General features: G+C 42.1%; 2 protein-coding genes across 8 annotated transcripts in view; one reads left to right on the top strand and one right to left on the bottom strand.

Moving 5' to 3' along the window:
* LOC100399174 (histone H2B type 1-C/E/F/G/I) overlaps positions 1 to 7,735 on the bottom strand; it is a 40,585-nt gene extending 32,850 nt beyond the window's left edge. For 4 of the 6 annotated variants that reach the window (XR_004742260.3, XM_035297320.3, XM_078368156.1 and 1 more), the window contains exon 1: positions 7,323 to 7,735. Coding sequence is in view for 5 of the 6 variants with exons in the window: in XM_035297320.3 (XP_035153211.1) it covers positions 7,332 to 7,712 (381 nt within the window). In the remaining variant the exon portion in view is untranslated. Of the gene's footprint in view, positions 1 to 20; positions 4,362 to 7,322 lie in introns of those variants that run through there. The other 2 variants (XM_035297317.3, XM_035297318.3) reach the window with 2 other exon arrangements.
* A 244-nt stretch (positions 7,736 to 7,979) lies between these two features.
* LOC103792211 (histone H2A type 1-C) lies at positions 7,980 to 22,222 on the top strand. Of its 2 annotated transcripts, XM_017970831.4 has the most exons (4): positions 7,980 to 8,568; positions 12,705 to 12,786; positions 18,991 to 19,108; positions 20,214 to 22,222. In XM_017970831.4, exon 1 carries the CDS (start codon positions 8,056 to 8,058, stop codon positions 8,446 to 8,448), a length of 393 nt encoding a protein of 130 aa, XP_017826320.1. In that variant the 5' UTR covers positions 7,980 to 8,055; the 3' UTR covers positions 8,449 to 8,568; positions 12,705 to 12,786; positions 18,991 to 19,108; positions 20,214 to 22,222. The 2 variants fall into 2 exon arrangements, with proteins under 2 accessions (XP_017826320.1, XP_008992070.1); XM_008993822.5 differs by lacking the exon at positions 12,705 to 12,786.
* The last annotated feature ends 1,517 nt before the right edge of the window (positions 22,223 to 23,739 follow it).

Raw genomic sequence — 23,739 nt, 5'->3', positions numbered from 1 at the left:
AAAAGCGGAGTCTGAAGGGCTGGCTTAGGCTATGTTCAAGCAGCAATTTTATTTTTGCAATATGTTCCATTATATACTTTTCTGAAGTTAATGTTGTTTACGCCAGATCAACATACTTAAGTTACAGTAAGCAAGTTACGCCCACTAAGTTACGCCCAGTAAGTCAGTTACGCCCAGTAAGTTAAGGTAAGTAAGGTACAGTTATACCCAGTAAGTTATGGTAGGTTACCAAGTGGAAATACTTAAGTTAATATTTTACAATGAAGGTAACAAGGGTCCAAAATGAACACAATCTAGCAATAAAGCATAAGGTGCCGAAAATGGACACAATGCCTCCCAAGTCCTCATATCTATAAAGTAATGTCTGTTAATTATTTAGAATAACATAGTCCCTCTCTCGGTTCCTGCTTTCCCTCAGCTCGACTCCCCCAACCGGGGATCTGTGTCCGGGCTCAAGCTCACTGTATGGCGAGGCCCATTTCCTAGGGGCCTCACACGGGAGCGATCCCCACAGATCCCTCAATGGAGCAATGCTGTGAGCCATTTTAGTGGTATGAAACCATTTCTGGAACTAGTGTTCTGTGGTTGTTATTTCATTTAATCATCACCCCATCTTTATCAGTAGGGCAATTATTACCACCCTATAGGCTCAGGATGGATGAGTTTATAAAACTGTAACTCAAAAACATTTAGTTAATTATTGGCATACTATTTATTTGCACACAAGGTATATCAAGCAATGGATAGATCTCACTCAAGATATTTTAAAAATATGATTTTATATAATAGAAATAGTAGGAAAAACCTATAAACTGTTGAGGAATAGGATTATTTTCAGTGGAAAAGAGTTTAGTATGGATAGTCTCATATAAACCAAGAACTTTAAAAGAAAACAATTAGTGATTCTCTAGAAGCACTTAAGATGGGCTGTGCAGCACTGTGGCAGACTATCTCTGTATAATACTTTCCACTGACAATCAACATTTCCAAGGCTGAGCGTGGTGGCTCCTGCCTGTAATCCCAGCACTTCGGGAGACTGAGGCAGGCAGATCACAAGGTCAGGAGTTCGAGACCAACCTGACCAACATGATGAAACCACGTCTCTAAAAAAAAATGCAAAAATAGCTGGGCGTGATGGTTCATATAATCCCTCTCCTGTAATCCCAGCTACTGGAGAGGCTGAGGCTGAGGCTGAGGCAGAGGAATCACTTAAACCCAGAAGCAGTGAGCTGAGATCTTGCCACTGTACTCCAGTCTGGTGACAGAGCAAGACTCCATCTCAAAAAAAAAAAAAAAAAAAAATTCAATTTAGATAGGCCATGTCTTCACCATTAGTTTTTCAACTCCCACATTTGGGGTAAAAATATCTCATAAAGGAGTGAGTTTTACAATGTGAGTTTTAGTCTTTTTTTTTTTTTTTTTTGACAATGGCTTTGTAACAACGCTTATCATTTGCATATTAGAGGAGAGAAATAGGGCAAAAAAAAAAAAAAAGATTATGAGAGTAATTACAAATATTATAAGAATTCCTTCAAAGATACATTGTCTCCAAGAACTTAATTGGCTTGTCTTAGTTAGATGAACAAGTCTCAAAGATCAGTTTGGTCAGCTTTAGTTAAAGAACTTCATTTTTCATAGTTGATTATTTTCACTCAAATGTAGGTCATAGGCAGAAATAAATCACCTCGTAAGCATTCTTATTTAGGAACTTTTAATAGCAGTATAAAGGTCCTTGTTACAAACCTACAAAAAGTTAACATGCCAATCTCTTAATAAAATATAACTGAGATTTGTTTATTTGAGGTTTTTTAATACTTGGGAAGGCCAGATCAAAATGTAATTATGGGAAAGATAGATAATGGAGACAAGAAGAAAGCAGAATAATACCACAGGTAAAAGAGGAAGTTGTCTATTCCAGACCTCTTCATCTGCAGAATTTGAAAAAAAAAACTTCCTATTTCCAGAATTCTGGAGGTCTTTTAATCAATCTCAGAACTGTGTTTTTAGTGACAGTGTATATCCCAATGGGATTCCTAATGTGTTTATACTGGGATGCACATATCCATCTGCTCTGAAACATAAAAGCAGTATTTTTTTGTTTAAAGTACTGAAAATGGAGGTTCCAGCATTGGTATAATATCAAAGATTGGTTATTACATAAGATATGAATACAATATAATATGAATAAAAGTTCTAAAAAGATTAAAAAAATATTTTAGAGTGACAACTCATAGTAAATGGAATTTACTAAATTAACAACTTTTTTTTTCTTAGAGACTGAGTCTTGCTCTGTCACCAAACCTGAGTGCAGTGGCGCGATCTCGGCTCACTGCAACCTCAGCCTCCGGGATTCGAGCAATTCCCCTGCCTCAGTCTCCCGAGTAGCTGGGATACAGTCACGCACCACCATGCCCGGCTAATTTTGTGGATTTCAGTAGAGACGGGATTTCAACATTTTCATCAGAATGGTCTACATCTCCTGACCTCCTGATCCGCCTGTCTCGGCCTACCAAAAGTGCTGGAATTATAGGTATGAGCCACCTCACCCAGCCAATAACGACTTTATAAATAAGTAAAGGCTCTAGGTAGTCATTATCTTGAATGCTTCCGTACGTTTCTCCTTAGCTATAGTACTTGATAGAGTCAGAGATGCTTGGATTAACAACAGCCCTCAAACAAAGCAGGCAAATGTGTTCCCTCATAGGCATGAAGAAAACAGAGGCAGTCATCCAAAACCTGCATGGTCCTCTGGGCCCACACGGATACAGTACATATTCCTTTTACAAATCTAAAGTGGAAAAACAAGAGTATCTTTTTTAAGGCAATTGTATGTTCTCTCACCCGTTAATCAATGGTTATTCTAAACTGTGTAAAAATATGTTATTTGCATAAAGTAAACTGTTTTTGGGGATGTGCATTTTGTACCCTCTAATTTAGAAATTGTGCAGGTATCCAAAGATTAAGCAGTAATGTACTCAATTTAATAATGTTCACTTAAATTCTTAAAATTATCATACATTGTGAATTCAGTACTTAAGCTCACACATTGAATCCTTATAATTTGTAACATAAAATTTCATCTAAAAAATGACATCTATTATGATTTAATTTGGTTCAATTAATAATTTACAATTTTAAAATTATAAATCAAGTGATGTTAACTCATCTAACCAGTAAACCTAGTGGAAGAAATTTAGTAAATTCTAATTAAATTAGTTTTTGTTTTTAGAAAATGAACCCTAGACTGGTGTAAACTATAATGTTAGGCTAATATTATTTTTATATTAAGAAGAAAAAGCCACCTTTAAAATGTAATTATTAAGCCAGACAATTTGTCCAAAAGATCATCTTGATTAAAAATATTATATGATGGGCGGGATTTGGTGGCTCAAGCCTGTAATCCCAGCACTTTGTGAGGCTGAGGTGGGCGGATAACCAGGTCAAGAGATCGAGACCATCCTGGCCAACATGGTGAAACCTTGTCTCTCCTAAAAGTACAAAAATTAGCTGGGTGTACTCCCAGCTACTCAGGAGGCTGAGACAGGAGAATTGCTTGAAGCCAGAAGGCGGAGGTTGCAGTGAGCCGAGATTGTGCCACTGCACTCCAGCCTGGCGCCTGGCAACAGAGCAGGACTATGACTCAAAAAAAAAAAAAAAAAGAAAAGAAAAGAAATATTATATGATGTTTTTCTCTACAAAAGAGCATATCAGGTATTAACATTTTTAAGTTATTTAAACATAGTGGAGTACTATTTTTTTTCTTTACAAAACACTTTAACATGTTTAAATAAGACCACTAATGAAAGTTAGTTAAACTGTTTCTTTGAGTTACAATTTAAAGAGGTAGCACATTTAAAGCACAATGAAAATTTTTGATTTTTTTAGATAAACGAGTTTTTATTAAAATTGATGTATTTTAATTCTTATTAAAACCAACTTGATTAAAAAAAAATACAAACCATATATAGTCAGCCCGATTAAAAGAAAAAGCCAACTAAAATTTAAGATTACATTATAGTTAATTAATCCCCTGATGAGGTGGATAATCTCACAATTATTTATAGTTATAAAATAAGACAGTCTTGGCAGGGATGGTGGCTCACCCCTGTAATCCCATCACTTGGGAGGCCAAGGTGATTATTTCAGGTAAGGAGTTCCAGACCAGCCTGGCCAACGTGGTGAAACCCCATCTCTTCTAAAAATAAAAAAAAAATTAACCGGGCGTGAGCGTGATGGTGAGCCTGTATTATCAGCTACTCGGGAGACTGAGGCAGGAGAATCACTTGAACCTGGGAGGCAGAGGCTGCAATAAGCCAAGATGGTGCCACTGTACTCCAGTCTGGGTGACAGAACAGAGCTGTCTCAAAAGAAAAAAAAAGATAGTCTTAATATTATTGCAAATGAGGAAAGCTAACTGTGCGACGAGAACAGATTTTAAGTAGGTAAACACAGAGTCATAGGTTATCTACCTAGTATGTTGATCAGTCAAAAGAAATACAGGCATGCAATTAAGATCAGAGGTCCCTCAGGTGGCACCATTGCTGAGAATATAATTCTGATTCTCAGTTTAGTAGAAAATTCTAGTTTCCAGTGTTATTATGTCCCTTATAGTAAACTCATTAAAGTTTAGAATATTTTAAATCTTTGTTTTATTCAGGTATTGAAAGCACTCTTTTTTCCTAACTCAGTCCAATTTATATAATTTGTTTCTTCTATTCTCTACCCTTAAAGAACCCAATACTTTGATATTACTAAATATTGATAATGAGCTTTCGAGTCTTTCGCATAGAAATTACTGAGACCAGGCATTTGGTTTCCTTGATTTCCTTTCTGTCTCGTGTTAGTCCCAGACTTTAAAAGGAGGCCTTTTAAAGCCAAAAGTTAAACAGGGCAGCCATTTTACATTCATATAATCTTAACACAGGAATGCTGGTTTTGCAGACATTGACAACTATTTGGACTCAAGAGTTTTGGAAGGTGGAAATAGGTATGAAAGCATAAAACACCGAACAGTGGAGCCCATCAAAAGCCAGAAATAAAAACACCAACTCTCTAACCCTGTGTTCTCACATTGAATATCAACATCTTAAAATGCCAACACTCCAAAAAATGTTAATAAATAAACGAGATTTCCTGTCCTCACCACTGGCTAATCACTTAATGATGTGACCAGAAAACCATGATTGAAATTCCACCACTGCTCCCAATACGCAACCAATCAGCCAAATGCAATCAGAATAACAGAAACAAGAAACAAATGTGGATGCTAAGGGTCCAGGACAGGACAAGACGTTTCCAAGACACACATTCCTGTTGCCTCCTATTGTGTGACTCATATATATAGTGTCCTGGTGGAAAATTCAGAAATAAATGATCAAGGAGTTAATGATTTGCTTTCTGTGCACTTGTATGGAAGACAGAACAAGCAATAGAATTATTTCATCCAACAAAGGCAAAAACGTAATTTATGTAAGAGAAAGGGGAGAAGGCGGGGAAAGAACTTGGAATCCATTTGAGAATACTGAATTTTGTTTTCGGATTTCGGTGACACTGATTAGTTTGTTGGCAGGTAGAAGAGGGGTCAGTCTGAACGGAAATAAGGCTTTGACCAGGTCCATTAGTGGCATAGAAGAATTTAGTTGGTGAGAGACTCTGGAAATTTGATTTTTTACAGCAGTGTTCAACTATAAGGCCTTGTCTGGCACCAAACACTGGCCTTAGTTTATTTTCCAGGTGTGAAAGAAATTGCACATTTGTGATCATACAGTCCTTATGTTAAATGACTCTAACCTAAATTACATATTTATCTAAATTTTTAAAAATCTGCTGTAACATAACTTTATTTATCGTATATTCTCAATATTCTCGTTTTTTTGTTTGTTTTTATAAGACGGAGTCTTCTCTGTCACCCAAGGTAGAGTGCAGTGGCCCGATCTTGGCTCACTGCAACCTCCGCCTCCCGTGTTCAAGCGATTACCCTCCCTTAGCCTCCTCAGTAGCTGGGATTACAGGCGTCGGCCACTGCGCCCAACTACTTCTTATATTTTTAGTAGAGACGGGTTTTACCATCTTGGCCAGGCTGGTCTCAAACTCCTGACCTCGTAATGCACCCACCTCGGCCTCCCAAAGTGCTGGGATTACAAGCGAGAGTCATCGCGCCCGACCCATTCCCAGTCTTTAATGGGGAAAGCAAACCTCACTTCTCGCTGCTAAAAACGTGTTCCAGACTTGAATAAAAACAGATAAGAAAACTACTTCTAATATTTCATCTTAAAATCTTTGCCTGGAAAAGACCATGAGTAAAATACTTAAGGAAATGTGGAATTTCCCAGGCCATAAGTGGTCTAGGAAGGGAACATCCTCTAGGAGACTCGGTGTATGGCAAATTTAATGGCGCCTCCTCTTCATTGTCTCATTCAGAGCCTAGTCCTTACTCACCTTCAGTTCAATGTTCAGTGTAGGCTTGTCAATTTACCTAGCACTTAGAGTTGGGTTCTCCTAAATCAACTTTCAATGTTTTGTGCATGTTACAATCCCCCTAAGGAGATTTTAAATTTCAGTTAGGTAACACACAATGGCTAAGCACTGCGATTCAAAATAAAATTTGGCTTGAATCTTAAATAGATAAGCCAGTTGAATAAGATGCCTGAAGTAACATCTGGAGCAGTGCTTACATCAACGTTATTTCTGTTATGCTTTAGTCTTGTTAACTAAACTGAGAAGTATTAGGTTAAAAGACCGTATTACCGGGGCAGTTAAAAACCCGAGACACAGTCTCAGTATACTACGAAATTGTGCGCCACGAAAACAGAGGGGGTGTCCTTCCTTAGACAGTGACTGCCCAGGTTCTCACTCCAGTCCGCTATGTAAATATGGGTCTCAAACCAGCTTTCTCTCGATTGGCTAATGTTAAAAATGACTGTAGGACAGCCTATTGGCTAGAACCCGGTGGCGAAATTAACTTTCAGACAGCCGTTGATGCTGGCGTCGCAAACAGCGAGACCGCTGGGTCCCAAACCTACGCCAGGCTGAGGTAACGCGGTACGTGTTCGTGATCTGTTCAGCAAAATGGCCGCTTGTCACCATTTTGAATAAACGCGTAGCGAAGCGACCCGAAACCCATTTTGAACGGTTCTCTTTTTCAGGGTACAGACTCCTTTGTCCCTCTCTAAGATGCAATGCTTCTTCCCACCCCACGCTGCAATCGCTGCCTTCTATATCCCCCCCCAGGCAAGTGAAAGTAGCAGTCCGACCACAGCTCTTATGTGATTAGGTGGGTGGCTCTGAAAAGAGCCTTTGGGGTTAGGTGTTAAGACGCTTACTTGGCAAGTTTACTTGGAGCTGGTGTACTTGGTGACGGCCTTGGTGCCCTCCGACACGGCGTGCTTGGCCAGCTCCCCAGGCAGCAGCAGGCGCACGGCCGTCTGGATCTCCCTGGAGGTGATGGTCGAGCGCTTGTTGTAATGCGCCAGGCGGGAGGCCTCGCCCGCGATGCGCTCGAAGATGTCGTTGACGAAGGAGTTCATGATGCCCATGGCCTTGGAGGAGATGCCGGTGTCGGGGTGCACCTGCTTCAGCACCTTGTACACGTACACGGAGTAGCTCTCCTTGCGGCTGCGCTTGCGCTTCTTACCGTCCTTCTTCTGCGCCTTGGTCACCGCCTTCTTGGAGCCCTTCTTCGGGGCGGGAGCGGACTTCGCTGGCTCAGGCATCTTAAAACACCAGAAACGTGTAGAAAGCAATGAGCGGATTTCTGCTACTTATAGGGCTTTTATGCTAATGAGGGATGGGGAGCACCTCTTAGTTAATTGGAAGACAAACTGTACAGTTGTCATCCATGGGCCGAACTATGCAAATAAGGTATGAAAGTGCTGCTTTTCTATTGGCCGCCTGACTGGCAGTTGCTACCGGCCAATCAGAAGGTCGTATTTACTCCCCAGGAAATAGCTATAAAAGCAGCCATGTTTTACATATTTCTTGATCTTGTTTGTTTTCGCGTGAGGCTAGGCTTTTTGCTTTGGTGCTTTTTTGTGTGTTTTTTTTTGTTTGGTTGCCATGTCTGGACGTGGTAAGCAGGGCGGCAAAGCTCGCGCCAAAGCGAAATCCCGCTCCTCTCGCGCTGGTCTCCAGTTCCCCGTGGGCCGCGTGCACCGCCTGCTCCGCAAAGGCAACTACGCCGAGCGGGTCGGGGCCGGCGCGCCGGTCTACCTGGCGGCTGTGCTGGAGTACCTGACGGCCGAGATCCTGGAACTGGCGGGCAACGCGGCCCGCGACAACAAGAAGACCCGCATCATTCCGCGCCACCTGCAGCTGGCGATCCGCAACGACGAGGAGCTCAACAAGCTGCTGGGCCGGGTGACAATTGCTCAGGGCGGCGTCCTGCCCAACATCCAGGCCGTGCTGCTGCCCAAGAAGACCGAGAGCCACCACAAGGCCAAGGGCAAGTGATTTCACAGGCATCTGAGCTTCCGGAAACTACCAAACCCAAAGGCTCTTTTCAGAGCCCCCCCTACCGTTTCAAAGGAAGAGCTAACCTCACTGCCTGTAGGTACTAGAAAAAGTGCTAAGGTAAGTTAATTTTATCTTACCCTGGAGCAAAGTGTATTCCTGCTTTTAAGTTTTTTGGGAAACCCTGGTACAAAAGGTTGGTCTGCTTGTATGTAATAGTAGGTCAGCTAGGTATGTAATGTCAAGCACTATCATGTTCTAACTAAATATTCTAGGTAACGTTTTGTAAATCGATCATAGTGCTTAGCTAGTTTATGTGCAGAGATGCCTCGTGGTCTAAAAACTTCTGATTACTTTTAGAAAAATTGAAGGTAGCGGGATGGTAACCTTGTTTGGAGTCCCCTTTCTATTTTTTCATTTTAGGCTGCAGGCAGCCTGCCTTCCGTAATTCTGTTAAGACTTCTAGGTTCTGTTTCTGCCAATGTGCAGAGTATACTGTCGAAAACTTAACCAGAGAGTTGAAAGGTATCCCTAATCTAGAACAACGTTTGACATTCAACAAAATCAAGTTAGTAATACTTTAAGAGGCTCAAGCATCTAGATTTCCAGTGCAGCCAGAAAAGGGGATACAGTGAGGTTTGTGACCTTTCAGTAAACCTTTGTTTCTGCTTAGGTTTGTGACCGTAATTCTTTCGGAGGCCAAGGAGGGCGAATCGCCGGAGGTCAGGAGTTTGAGATCAACCTGGCCAACATGGTGAAATCCCCATAACAACAAAAAATTAAAAATAGAATTAGTTGGGCGTGGTAGCACGTAACTAGTTCCAGCTACTCAGGAGGCTGAGGCAGGAGAATCGCTTGAACCTGGGAGGCGGAGGTTGCAGTGACCCGATATGGCGCGACAAAGTCTCAAAAACAAACAAAAGCCTCTTTGCTTCTAGGGTTCTAGCGACAGCTGCTCCACCCACAGGAAATGGAGTTCTGGGACCATGGATAAATTTCTAGGGACCTATTTTCCTGGAATCTGTGAGTCTCGCCGAGGTTTTCTTCCAGATCTTGGTTTCTCTGCTTTTTTTTTTTTTTTTTTTTGAGATGGAGTTTTGCTCTTATTGCCTCGGCTGGAGTGTAGTGGCGAGATCTCGCCTTACTGCAATGCAACCTCCGCCTCCCCGGTTCAGCGATTCTCCTGCCTCAGCCTCCTGAGTACCTGTTACAGTCGTGCAACATCATCCCTGGCTAATTTTTGTATTTTTGGTATAAATGGGCTTTCACTGTTAGCCAGGCTTCTCATAAGTTCAAGCAATTCTCCTGTCTCAGCTTCCCGAGTAGCTAGGACTACAGGCGCATGCCACCACGCCTGGCTAATTTTTTTATTTGTAGTAGAGACAGGGTCTCGAACTCCTGACCTCAAGTGATAGCCCGCCTCGGCCTCCCAAAGCGCTGGGACTACAGGCGTGAGGCACTGCACCCGTCCAGTTTCTGCTGTGTTCGGAAATAAGTGGGTAAGGAAGTCTGGGGCGGGTAAGTCTTACTCATGCCTCAGCGCCCATCTGCTCAGACTGGCCAAACAGACTCAGTCGTTTAGTCAAATGCTTCTGGAACTCCACTGAAGCGTTTTGCATGAAATCCTTTCAAGCCTCCAAACCTGACTGTGTGGCAGAAGATGATATTAATAATAATCCAAGTAGAAGCTGTTTACTGCTGACCTCCTACTTCCCGGATACTGGCACCGGTTTGGAGCGGGTCCAGGCTTTTCCGCCCTTCCCTCCCTCTACCCACTTTTTCCCCTACAACTACCCTCAAAGGAAAAGGTACCGCTTGGGTGAAAACAAAGTGGCATAAAAGCAAATGATCACTTTTGATGGTCACATGTTAGAATTTTCCGAGGATATTTTAAAATTACAACGATTCTGATGGGCAGCTGGGGTAAGAATCATCAGAATTGAGGAAGGTCTGGCTTCACAGGGCTCTTGGCCAGAGTCTGCTGTGAGGACCGGATTCTTCCCCTAAGCATTTCCTGTGTGTCTGAGAACTTGGGTCCTTAGGTTGGAATTGCTTTATATGGGCCTTGGAATCCTTTTTATTCCCAGGCCAAATTGCCTTTGATCCCACCTCCCAATAGGTGAGAAACCTTGGCCTCAGGCTTAACCTCTTCAGGCCATCTCTTCCTTGTATGCTTTTGCTTACTTGCAGTGAAAAGAGCCTGGCTCAGTAAGTGTAGATTCCGAAATCAGAACACAGGCTGCATCAAAGAGATGGCTTATTAGGCACTTACTGTGTGCCAGGTATATTTAATGAGCTTCCAGTGTGTTAATTCATTTAATCCAACAATTTGAGAGGTAGGTTTTATCCTTATTCTGAATCTTGAGATGAGCAAACTAAAACTGCGTAAAGAACTGTCTTAAGCTCCAAGGCCAGGAAAAAAGAACTTACAAACTGCTGACTATTTTATGACCAATCTCCCTCCGAGATTACGGTCAGGAAACTAGAATGAGGAGCCATACATAATGGGTAAACTCTGTCCACATACCAGAATGTTACGCATGGCTTCCTAATCTCTAAAGAATTTAAGGGAAGGAGGAAAGGTTGACGCGACTCTACTGCCTCAGCCTCCTGAGTAGCTGGGACTGCGCCACCACGCCCTGCTAATTTTTGTATTTTTAGTAGAGACAGGCTTTCACCATGTAGGCCAGGTGGGTCTTGATTTCTTGACTTGTGATTTACTTCTCTCGGCCTCTCAAAGTGCTGGTATTACAGGCATGAGTCATCACGCCGGGCCTTATTTATTTTTTCAAGATGGAGTCTTGCTCTGTCACCCAGACTGGAGTGTAATGGAGCAGTTTTCAACTTATTGCAACCTCCTTTTCGCAGGTTCAAGCAATTCTCCTGTCTCAGCCTCCCAAGCAGCTAGGGCTACAGACACGTGTCACCATGCCTGGCTAATTTTTGTATTTATGGTAGAGACAGGGTTTCTGAGGGATCTGTGGGGATCACTCCCATGTGAGGCCCCTAGGAGATGGGCCTCGCCACACGGTGAGCTTGAGCCCGGACACAGATCCCCGGTTGGGGGAGTCGAGCTGAGGGAAAGCAGGAACCGAGAAAGGGACTATGTTATTCAAAATAATTAACAGACATTACTTTATGGATATGAGGGCTTGGGAGGCATTGTGTCCACTTTTGACTCCTTATGGTTTATTGCTTGATTGTGTTCATTTTGGACCCTTGTTACCTTCATTGTAAAATATTAACTTAAGTATTTACACTTGGTAACTTACCCCATAACTTAACTGGGTGTAACTGTAACTTACTTACCATAACTTAACTGGGTGTAACTGTAACTTACCATAACGTACTGGGTGTAACTGTAACTTACCATAACTTACTGGGCGTAACTGTAACTTGCTTACAATTGTTAAGTACTTACTGGGCATAACTTACTTGCTGGGTGTAACTTACTTACTGTAACTTACTGGGCGTAACTGACTTACTGGGCTTAACTTACTGGGCGTAACTTGCTTACTGTAACTTAAGTATGTTGATCTGGCGTAAACAACATTAACTTCAGAAAAGTATATAATGGAACATATTGCAAAAATAAAATTGCTGCTTGGACATAGCCTGAGCCAGCCCTCCAGACTCTGCTTTTCTCTTTTCTTTTACTTCCGCGCACACTCTCCCTCAGGTTGAACGAGGCATCTATGTTGGCGGTCTCGGGGACTCCCGCAGGTCGGTAGCCCCCCGGCAGACGTGCCGGACCCCAACAGGTTTCTCTATGTTGGCCAGGCCGGTCTCAATCTCCTGACCTCAGATTTGCCTGCCTCAGCCTCCTAAAGTGCTAGGATTACAGGCATGAGCCATCCTGCCTAGCCTGATGAATCTGTTTTAAAAAGAACAAATATAACCATTGCACCTTCAGCAGAAATTGGAATGTGGCATATACATTTCAACCTAAAATGAATTATCAGTCATTGAATTATTAGTATAGCCATGTTGAAGAAACATCAGCACTTCATTGGTTGTTATTATTATAGTTGTTTGAGTTGTAGTTTGGGTAAAGTAAGGGAGCCAATATGTGTGAGAATTTACAACTTGTACACATCGCCTATAGTTGAAAGAAGAAAGTGTTAAACTCCAGCCTCATTGGTATGATGTTGGGACGTAAAGTTTTGCCACATCCTTCATTGTCTTAGCCTACTTTGGCTGCCATAACAGAATACCAGAAAGTGGATGGTTTAAACAACAGAATTTTTTTTCCCCAGATCTAAGGCTTGGAACAGAAATTTATTTTCTTATACTTTTGGAGCCTGGAAGTTTAAGATCAAGGAGCCAGCATAGTTTCTGGTGAGTTCCTGTCTTAGAGATGGCTGCCATCTCACTATGTGTTTATGGTGTTTCTTTGGTCCCTGAGAGGAGAGTGTGATCTAAGTGTCTCCTTCTCGTCTGTAAGGACACCAGCCCTAATGGGATTAGAGCCCTATTCTATGATCTTTCGTTTCATATACCTCCTGAAGGCTCTATCTCCAAATACGGTTACATTGGGGTTCAGGGTTTTAACATGAATTTCAGGGGACAGTTTCATCTATAACATTCTGTCCCTGACTGCCAAAATGCATGTCCTCCCATGCGAGATAAATTTATTCCATCCCAACAGCCCCCTGAAAATCTTAACTCTAAATTGATGCTAAAATGCATCTATTCTAAAGTTAAAAGTGTTACCTAAAAATCATCTACATCAGGTTATGGGTGATACTCAATGTATGATTCATCTGGAGACAAATTTTTTTTCCAGCTTTGAACCTGTTTGAAACCAGAAACATTACATGCTTCTAAGGTACAGTGGTGAAACAGGAATAGGATAGACATTCCCATTTGAAATTGGAGAAACAGGAAAGAAGGAAGGCATGATGGGTCCTAATCAAGGCCAAAACCTGGCAAGGCAAATTTGGTTAGATTTTAAGGAAACTCCTTGGCTTGAATTCCTGAGTTTCAGGCCCACTGGGGTTGCAGCGTCACCTCTGACTCTGTGGGTGGTCTACTCTATCTGCCCTGCCTGAGGTCTCATTCTTTGAGTTTGGTGGGGTCCCACCCAGGCAGCTGTCTGTGAGGGAGTCTCCCATGCAGCTCTGCAGGGCATCCTTTGAAACTTAGCTGGAGTCAGCCTTAACTACCTGTTTCTACCCTCACCCTACCCTGTCTGTACTCTCTGAGTCTGAGATGAAAGTGGCAGCCCTGGTGGCTCATGCCTGTAATCCCAGCACTTAGGGAGGTCGAGTCCAGTGGATCACTGGAGGTCAGAAGTTCTAGACTAGCCTGGCCAACATGGTGAAACCCCTTCTTTACCAAAAATACAAAAATTAGCTGAGCATCATGCCAGGTGCCTGTAATCCCCAACACTCAGGAGGTTGAGGCAGGAGAATCACTTGAACCTGGGAGGAAGAGGTTGCAGTGAGCTGACATTGTGCCACTGCCCTACAGCCTGGGTGACAGAGTGAGACTGCGTGGGCAACGTGTCAAAACCCCGTTGAACAACAACAAAAATATTAGCCAAGGTGTGGTGGTGCATAACTATAGTACCAGCTACTTGGGAGGATTGCTTGAGTCCAAGAGGCAGAGGTTGCAGTGAACTGAGAATGTGCCACTGTACTCCAGCCCAGATGGCAGAGCAAGACCCTGTCTCCAAAAAAAAAAAAAAAAAGAAAGAAAGAAATAATTGGTCAACCGTACATCTTTAAGGAAAGCTTTCTCAACTTTTACAATATGGACAGATTGAGAAATCTATTCCAAATCTCCAATTTCTGATTGTGTTTTACTTTAAAATTGCTTCATTTTAGTCTCTTTCCTCTCACATTTTACTATAAGCAATAAGGGGGACCTAAACCACTCCTTCAATATTTTGATTACACATCTCTTCTGCTAAGTATTCAGTTTTACTGCTTATAATTTCTACTATCCAGTAAACACTAGAGTGTAATTCAGCCAAGTTCTTACACATTGACACATTGTAACAGGACAGCAATTTCTGCAGTCTCTAGAAACCTGTCCCTCATTTTCATCTAAGACCTCACTAGAGTTTTTTAATGTTCATATTTTAACCAACATTCTATTCATGATCATTATGAATCTAAGATTCTAAGAAAATGGAAGCTTTCTCTCCATCTTGCTTCCTTTCTGAGCCTTTGCCAGAATTGACATTAATGTCCCTATTTCTATCAATAGTCCCTTCACAATTGGCTTTTTCTATCATGAACCTTAAACTCACTTTACCAAACATCACCGACTTCCTCAGCCACTTCCCCATTTTTATGTATTTCCTGCTGCAGCGTCCCACTCCTTGGTACTAAAATCTGTGTTAGACGGCTTGGGCTGCCATAACAAAATACCACAGGTTGGTGGCTGAAACGAGAGACGTTTATTTTCTAACAATTCTTCAGGCAGGAAGTCTGAGATCCAAGTTGGCAACATGTTCGGTTTCTGGTGAGGACTTCTTTCTGGTTTATAGATTATTTCATAGACACTGGCAGATAACCATATCCATTCTTTGCTGTATTTGTTAATAATGAGAGCTAAAAGTGTAGGGCTCTAAATTTACACTACAACAAATTGTCCTGTCATTAAGCATTCACCTCAAAATGACCAGACTATGCTGTGCTCTAAATTTTAGAAACCTAGAGCTTGGTTCTGGTCCCTAGTCTGTTCTGTCTCATTAATGGCTTTTTCAGTAACTATAATTCCAAAGACTATATGCAGGAAACTTCCAATTTTACATCTCTAGCCTGTCCCTTTCTGAAATGCAAATTTACATTTTTGCTTGACATCTCCATTGAGAACTCTAATAGGCCTTTCACTCTGAATATTTCGAAGACATAAGAATAAACATCGTACTCCTTAAGCCTGATATCCCTTCCAGTTTTTCTGAATTCAGTAACTGACCCTACCATTCACTCAAATCAACATTCTAAAAGTGGCACTTGCTGCATTTCCTTCATCTCTATAAACCCAAAGTCAGGTCACCTGCATGTTCAAGACATGGAAGTAAATTCATTCTAAGACCTGAGGGTCCACTCAGGGACCACCTCTGGCCTCTGTTCGTCTCTTCTGCTGTTGTCTTTGCTGTTCCAGCCACACTGGTTTCTTGTCACCAAGAACAGGCATTTCACAGATTGAGCTGATTCAAGACGTTTACCGAAATGCCTGTAATTTGATGTTTCTTCTGGTGAGCTCCTTTTCACTCTCAGGTCTCAGCTCTTTTTCAGAAAAAAAGTAGACCTACCGAAATGGATTGAAAATCTGAGAATATGAAATAACAAATGTCAGATGACATTTTAGGAGACTCTTTGTATACCTAATGTGTGTGTGTGCGTGTGTGTGTGTGTGTGTGTATGTGTCTCTGTGTGTGTGTGTGTGTGTGTATTTGTCTCTGTGTGTGTATGTGTCTCTGTGTGTGTGTGTGTGTGTACGTATGTATGTATGTATTTGGGAATGAGGGTGGGAGGGTGTTATTACTAAGTGAGAAGGACCTACTGAAATGGATTAAAAATCTGAATATGAAATAACAAATGTGAGATGACATTTTAGGACACCCTTTGTATACCTAATTCTGTGGGGGTGGGGGTACAGAGGGAGGGTGTCATTACTAAGTGAGAAGGAAACACAAAAGCCATATAGGAAAGGACCCAGACTATGTAGGCCAAAAAGTAGCTTAAGGCAAAATATATATGAAGATAGTTGTAAAAGGAGCAATAAATTCGGATAAAGGATTTGAAAACATATATAGGGTTAATAACCTCAATTTACAGAGAACTGCAAAATGTTAGTAAAAAGACAAACAAAATAATACAAAAAATGATTAAACGGTACTTTATATCATGTGTTAAATTCAAATGTCCATTACAAATTAAAAACAAGAAGCAAAACCTTCCTAGTAGTTCGAAATGATGCATATTAATACAGCAAAGGGATGCTATTTCTTACCCATGAATGGACAAGCACTAAAGCTAGTAACACTCAGGAATGCCAAGTGTGAGGAAGAATTGCCATTGTCATATAATTTTTGAGAACTTTTCCTGAGAATATCCAGTACATTTCATTAATAGACTCTTGGAAAGAGAGAGTGTCAACAATCTAGAATAAAGGTCCCACTAGGTAAGGTTATGTGTAAGGACAGTCATGAGAGACGGTGCATGGTGGATCATGCCTGTAGTCCTAGCATTTTGGGAGGCTGAGGTGGGTGGAACACTTGAGATCAGGTGTTTGAGACTGGCCTGTCCAACATGGCAAGACCCTATCTCTACTAAAAATACAAAAATTAACTAGGCAGAGTGGCACATGCCTGAAATCCCAGCTACTCGGGAGGCTGAGGCAGGAGAATCACTTGAGCTCAGGAGGCAGAGGTTGCAGTGAGCCAAGATCACGCCACTGCACTCTAGTCTGGGTGACGGAGTGAGACTCTGCCTCAAAACAAAACAAATCAAAACTAAGGAGGGAAAAAAAATTAATCATAAATGTAAAACATTTAAATAAGCATAAATAAGTGTCAAAACAAAACAAATCAAAACTAATGAGGGAAAAAAACCTAATCATAAATGTAAAACATTTAAATAAGCATAAAGAAGAATACCATTGACATAGTGAGACATCCATGTACACTATGGAATGTTACGAAGCTACACAAAACAATCCAGCGAAATACACTCACACACGACTGATGAGAGTAAACAGAGAACTGTATGGAAGAAAACCTATGACATTAAGTATCTAAGAAAGCTGAAACTAAGTTGGTGCAAAAGTAATTGTGGTTCTTACAATTATTTTCAGTGGCAAAAACTGCAATTACTTTTGCACCAACCTAATAGAATGGGGTGAGGAGAGGTTAACCTTTATAAAATCTCTGTGTAGACTGTCAACCAAAATAACCAAGGTGTTTTTTTTTTTTGAGATGGAGTTTTGCTCTTGTTGCCGAGGCTGCAGTGTAATGGCGCAACCTCTACCTCCTGGGTTCAAGCTATTCTCCTGCCTCAGCCTCCTAAGTAGCTGGGAATACAGGCATGCACCACCACACCCAGCTAATTTTATATTTTTAGTACCGATGGGGTTTCTTCATGTTGGTCAGGCTAGTCTTGAACTTCCAACCTCAGGTGATCCTACTGCCTTGGCCTCCCAAAGTGCTAGGATTACAAGCTTGAGCCACCACGCATGGCAAATTGATTTTTTCTTAAAAGTATAAATAGAGACACAAGAAAGTAAGCTTTCTCCTTTTCCCACCTCAAATTATGTTCTATTACTCATCCAGTTTAGATTCTTTTTTGTTTTTTTTTTTTTTGAGACAGAGTTTCGCTCTTGTTACCCGGGCTGGAGTGCAATGGCGCGATCTCGGCTCGCTTCAACCTCCGCCTCCTGGGTTCAAGCAATTCTCCTGCCCCGGCCTCCTGAGTAGCTGGGATTGCAGGCATGCACCACCATGCCCAGCTAATTTTTGTATTTTTTTTTTTTTTGACCCACAGTTTCACTCTTGTTACCCAGGCTGGAGTGCAATGGCACGATCCAGGCTCACCACAACCTCTGCCTCCTGGGTTCAGGCAATTCTCCTGCCTCAGCCTCCTGAGTAGCTGGGATTACAGGCGCACGCCACCACGCCCAGCTAATTTTTTGTATCTTTAGTAGAGATGGGGTTTCACCATGTTTACCAGGATGGTCTCCATCTCTTGACCTTGTGAGCCACCGCGCCCGGCCAATTTTTGTATTTTTTTTTTTTTTTTGGAGAGACAGGGTTTCACCTTGTTGACCAGGATGGTCTCCATCTCTTGACCTCGTGATCCACCCATCTCGGCCTCCCAAAGTGCTGGGATTATAGGCGTGAGCCACCACGCCCGGTCCCTGTTTAGATTCTTTAAAATGCAGATTGAAGTTTTATTTATCAGATTTTTGTTGTTTGCCTCTTTCCATTAAACTCTGCTCCGTAGCTAGGGATTTGGTCTGTCTATTCATTCACTGTTACGTCCCAGCATCTACCAGAGGGCCTGACATTTAGTGGAATCGCAAATATCTGGTAAAAAGAAAAAAAACACAGAGAATAGATATTTTTTAGCCCAGAAAGCTGTTTCACTGCCCAGAGTGTGATTATCTGAATTTCTATATAAAAATATATATCTATAAATCATTGTTAAATATTACCTACTCACCTTACCCAGCTACCAGGAACAGAGTAAGGTTTAGGATCATACCCCATTTGTTTTCGACACTCTTACCATTTTCCCAGTTTCTACACTAACCTCTCCAGACTTCATGTATATTGATACGTCTAAGCCACCTAGATTGTTGTTAATTCTTTAAAGGGCCTGTTCTCTACTAGATGTCATTATGCAGCAAATAATTCCCTTTAATATGCTCTGGGTCTAGGCTTCATAGATGTTTGCTTAAAATCATGGAAAGAAAATGGTCACACAGCTCGAGTGATCAAATCTGTGCTGTTTCATCCACTTAATGTTTATTTTGAGACAATGGAACCTCACAGCTTTTATGTTTTCTTTCTTTCTTTTTTTGAGACAGATTCTCGCTCTGTTGCCCAGGCTGGAGTGCAGTAGCACAGTGTCAGCTCACTGCAACCTTCACCTCCCAGGTTCAAGCGATTCTCCTGCCTCAGCCTCCCGAGTAGCTGGGATTACAGGTGCGTACTGCCAGGCCCGGCTAGTTTTTGTGTTTTTAGACATGGTGTTTCCGACGTTGGCCAGGCTGGTCTGCAAATTGGGGCCTAAAGTGATCCTCCTACCTCGGCCTCCCAAACTGCTGGGATTACAGTACTGAGCCCCACTGCACCTGGCCCCAGCTTTTATATTCTAATGCTGAGATTATTCAGTTAACACTGTTATCTACTAGGATAAGTTTGTTGAAGGATTCTACCTAACCTTGTTCACTGTCCTTTTCACATGTACCTGTACCCTGGGCCTTCACATCCTCTCCATACATCTTCAGTAAATACAGGGGCGGGAGGAAAAAGCCGGAATGATTATGTTGACAGCAAAACATGTTAGTGCAGAAATGGGCTACTCACTATCTAAGCTGCAGAGACTTAGGAGTGTATTCCTGAGTCATCCGTCATTTTAACCGTCACTAGATCTTAAATCCCAGTAGCTAAGTTGAAGGGCACTATTCTTTTTAGAGTTGTGCTCCCCAATACAGTAGCCATTAGCCACATGTGACATTTTAAATAATTCAATCAAAAATTCAGTTTCTCAGTCTCACCACGCTTCAAGTTGCTCACATCTGTATTGGATGCGCAGGCGTAGAATGTGTCCATCATCACAGAAAATTCTGCTGAATTGCACTGGAGTTGGTACTTCCTGTGCCCCTGGGCTAACGTGTTCAGGTGCACATAACTGGCTTCCTCCAGGTGGAATCAGAGTATAACTTTGCCATATAAAATACAAGACACCCAATTATATTTGAATTTCAAACAAGCAGTAATTGTTTAAGTATGCCCCTCGCTGCACCACCCCAGATACTCCATGAGACATCCTCTACTTTAAAATAACAACAACAAAGAAACAACTGCTGTTGTATTTTTAATGTGCCAACCCTATCAGAAGAGCAAAACTGGGGTGTGTAGCCTGGAGGACAGGGCATCGCAGTGAGCTTTTTGAGAAATCGAGAAGGGTTGGTACCTGTAAACAAGCTAACTCATTATGAAGAAAAGGATCTGTAAAGTTTTCTGTATGTGTAAGGAAGGCCAGGAAGGAGGTTTTTAGATATATTCACCTTTTCTTCTCTCTTAGGTTGCAAAAGCTTCTCATTCCAGAGAGATGCCAGGATCCTGAGTGCCTGCCAAACCTACCAATTCTAAGGAATAAGTGGATGGATGGCATCAATGTTCCTGCATCATTGATTGATTCTGCATCTGAAAATCTTTATATTAAAAACAGTGTACATCACGTGTGGGGGCAGTAAGGAGGGTAAAATGGAGGGAAACAATATTAATCAAGGGAACGTTCGTTGGGGCCCGGCACGTCTGCCAGGGGGCTACTGACCTGTGGGAGTCCCTGAGACCGCCAACGTAGATGTCTCATCCAACCTGAGGGAGAGAGTGCGCGGAAGTGAAAGAAAAGTGACAAGCGGAGTCTGGAGGGCTGGCTTAGGCTATGTCCAAGCAGCAATTTTATTTTTGCAATATGTTCCATTATATACTTTTCTGAAGTTAATGTTGTTTATGCCAGATCAACGTACTTAAGTTACAGTAAGCAAGTTACGCCCAGTAAGTCAAGGCAAGTAAGTTATACCCAGCAAGTAAGTTATGCCCAGTAAGTAAGTTACGCCCAGTAAGTACTTAACAATTGTAAATACTTAAGTTAAGTTACAAGGTAAGCAAGTTACAGTTACACCCAGTAAGTTACGGTAAGTTACCAAGTGTAAATACTTAAGTTAATATTTTACAATGAAGGTAACAAGGGTCCAAAATGAACACAATCAAGCAATAAACCATAAGGAGCCGAAAGTAGACACAATGCCTCCCAAGTCCTCATATCCATAAAGTAATGTCTGTTAATTATTTTGAATAACATAGTCCCTCTCTCGGTTCCTGCTTTCCCTCAGCTCGACTCCCCCAACCGGGGATCTGTGTCCGGGCTCAAGCTCACCGTATGGCGAGGCCCATTTCTTAGGGGCCTCACACGGGAGTGATCCCACAGATCCCTCAAAAGTTCTTTTGAGTACAAAATGTGTTTAATTTTTAATGTAAGTATTACATTCACAGGGTTCAAACGATTTGAAATAAAAAGAGAGAGAGAATCCACACCTTAACTTATCCCAGGGGATTACTTTCTTTTTCCTGTGTATCTGCCCAGTATTCATTATTGCTGATATCAGTCAAAAATGAACGATAGGTGTAATCTTCACTTCTTTCATCCCTGGAAGGTAGCAGACTGCATACACTATTCTGCACTAGCCCTTTTCCTAACAGTCTATCTTGGAGAACTTTCCCTATGAGAACATGCAGAGCTTCCATGTATTGCATGATGCAAATGCATTATATTTTATGTAACCTGTCCTCTGTTGGTAGGCACTTACTTGATTTGTTGTAGTATTTTGCTATCAAACAGTTCTGGGATTATTAACCCTGATTTACTGCAAAATTGAAATTGCTGTGCTATTCTGCTGGAATGGTGGTAAGTGAACTGAAAATTGCAGTCACTCTTGGGTTAGGTTCAAGGTTCTTCTAAAAACTATGTGAGCCGGGCATAGAGGCTTACTTCTGTAATCCCAGCACTTTGGGAGGCCAAGGTGTGTGGATCAGATGAGGTCAGGAGTTGGAGACTATCCTGACTAACATGGTGAAACCTCCATCTCTAATAAAAATGCAAAAACTTAGCCAGGCATGGTGGCATGTGCCTGTACTCTCAGCTACTTGGGAGGCTGAGGCAAGAGAACTGCTTGAACTTGGGGAGGCGAGGTTGTAGTTAGCCAAGTTCACTGCGCTCCAGCCTGGATGAGACTCGGTCATAGTTTTTTGTCTTTTTTTTTTGAGACAATCATTGAGTTGTTTCAAACCTGTTTCTTCCCCTCTAAAATGAAGATCATGTGTATGAATTGGTTGGTGCTCTAAAGATCAGCACAAATAATTTCATTTTGAAATTACCTTTAATTTTAATTGCACTGTATAATTTCTTAATTTTGAAATAATTTTATTTGTAATATATACAATCTTAGTAATATATATAATACATTGTAATAGAAGCAGATTCCACAAATTCCACTCTGGCATAAGGAAATAAAAGGTAATGCAAAGGGGGAGGAAGGCATGTGTTATCATTTTTCTGCCTAGGACATCTCCCTGGTGAAATTGCCATTTCCTGCCTGCCTTGCATAGGAATTAGGAAACATCCTCCTGACCTGCCTGCCCTCTTTTGCCTTTTTCATCTGCAGTCAAGGTCTGGTTTTAAGACTGTCTCTGTTACTCGTAAAACAATCTGTGTGTCCTGGTGGCTGGGGACATGCATGGTCCACTGCTGTCTTCCCAGTTCCCAGCATGGTTCTGAATGCTGGGAGCCCACACTGAGAGCCGGGAATACAGCAGTGGATGCCTTACTGGCAAACAGTCACTCAGTAAATGGCTCATGAATTCATGAGGCTTACTCTGGGTGGAAATTTCAATTCTGGCCCTGAATTTTCAGGAGCTGGTGAGACAGCCACCTCAATCTCCTAGGCTGAGTATGAAGAAGGGACACCCAATTTATTCTTAAGAAATGCCTTGCCAGGTACTGTGGCTCAGGCCAGTAATCCCAGCATTTGGGGAAGCTGAGGCAGGCAGAGAGCTTGACCCCAGGAGTTCGAGACCAGCCTGGACAACATGGCGAACCCCCTTCTCTACAAAATATGTAAAATTTAGCTGCAGTGGTGGGGCTGCACTCTGGTCTCAGCTACTCAGGAGCTGAGGTGGGAGGATTGCTTGACCCACGGGGGTCAAGGCTGCAAAGAGCCATGATTGTAGCACTGCATTCCAGCTCTGGGCAATAGAGCAAGGCATTGTCTCAAAAAGTGAAAAAGGTCTATACAATAAACCTATAAAAAGCAGGGGTTTTTCTGGTGTGTACACACACAGACAACCCTGCATAGACATGCACCCAGGTGTTCTGGAAAAACACAGGAATCGAGCCAAAATACTTGACCTTTTGTTCCAGCCCCGCCACTCACCAAGTGTCTGATGGGATTAGTTACCTGCCATGTCAGAGTCTTTCTTCTGTAAAATAAGATGATAGTACCTCCCAGAGTTGTGAAAAACTATCGAGATGGCACATGAGAAAACAGTTTGTTCCTTGTGAAACCTGACATAACTATGTGCAAGTTTATATAAAGACTATCATCTGTTAGTCTATCATTTTCAAATGTGGAAGAAGTGAATGCAGGAGAGGATGCTGGGATTTCTGGCAGAGATTTGCTAGCTTCCACCTGCAGAGATGGAAGTAATTGGGATTCTTACGCCTAAGTACTATACGGCTTCTGGTTGCAGTTTGCCCCCATGGCTAAATGAAGCTTTTAGAAGAGTCAGCCTGATACACATGGAATGTTGGATGGTGGTGGAATGCAACCACACACCTCCCACCAAGTAAACTCCAGGTTCAGAAGCAGCAGCCCCACTTGAGGGCATGCATGTTTGTACCTCAGCTGAGCCACCTTTCCAGAAGCACAGGCTTTCCAAACAGGATGCCCCCTACTCTGCCCATTCTGCTTTTGGTTCAATTTGACTTTCTACCTTCAGTGAGGACGTGGAGAATTCATCCTGACTGTCCCTGAGCAATCTTGGCATAG

The sequence above is a fragment of the Callithrix jacchus genome, chromosome 4 (genome assembly GCF_049354715.1).
Source record: "Callithrix jacchus isolate 240 chromosome 4, calJac240_pri, whole genome shotgun sequence".
Taxonomy (NCBI): Eukaryota; Metazoa; Chordata; class Mammalia; order Primates; family Cebidae; genus Callithrix; species Callithrix jacchus.
Note: the sequence above shows the minus strand (reverse complement) of the source record. Positions and strands in the feature narration are given on the sequence as shown.

Coding starts and splice junctions, on each gene's coding strand:
- LOC103792211 (XM_008993822.5), top strand. CDS start 8,056: ATGTCTGGACGTGGTAAGCAGGGCGGCAAAGCTCGCGCCAAAGCGAAA.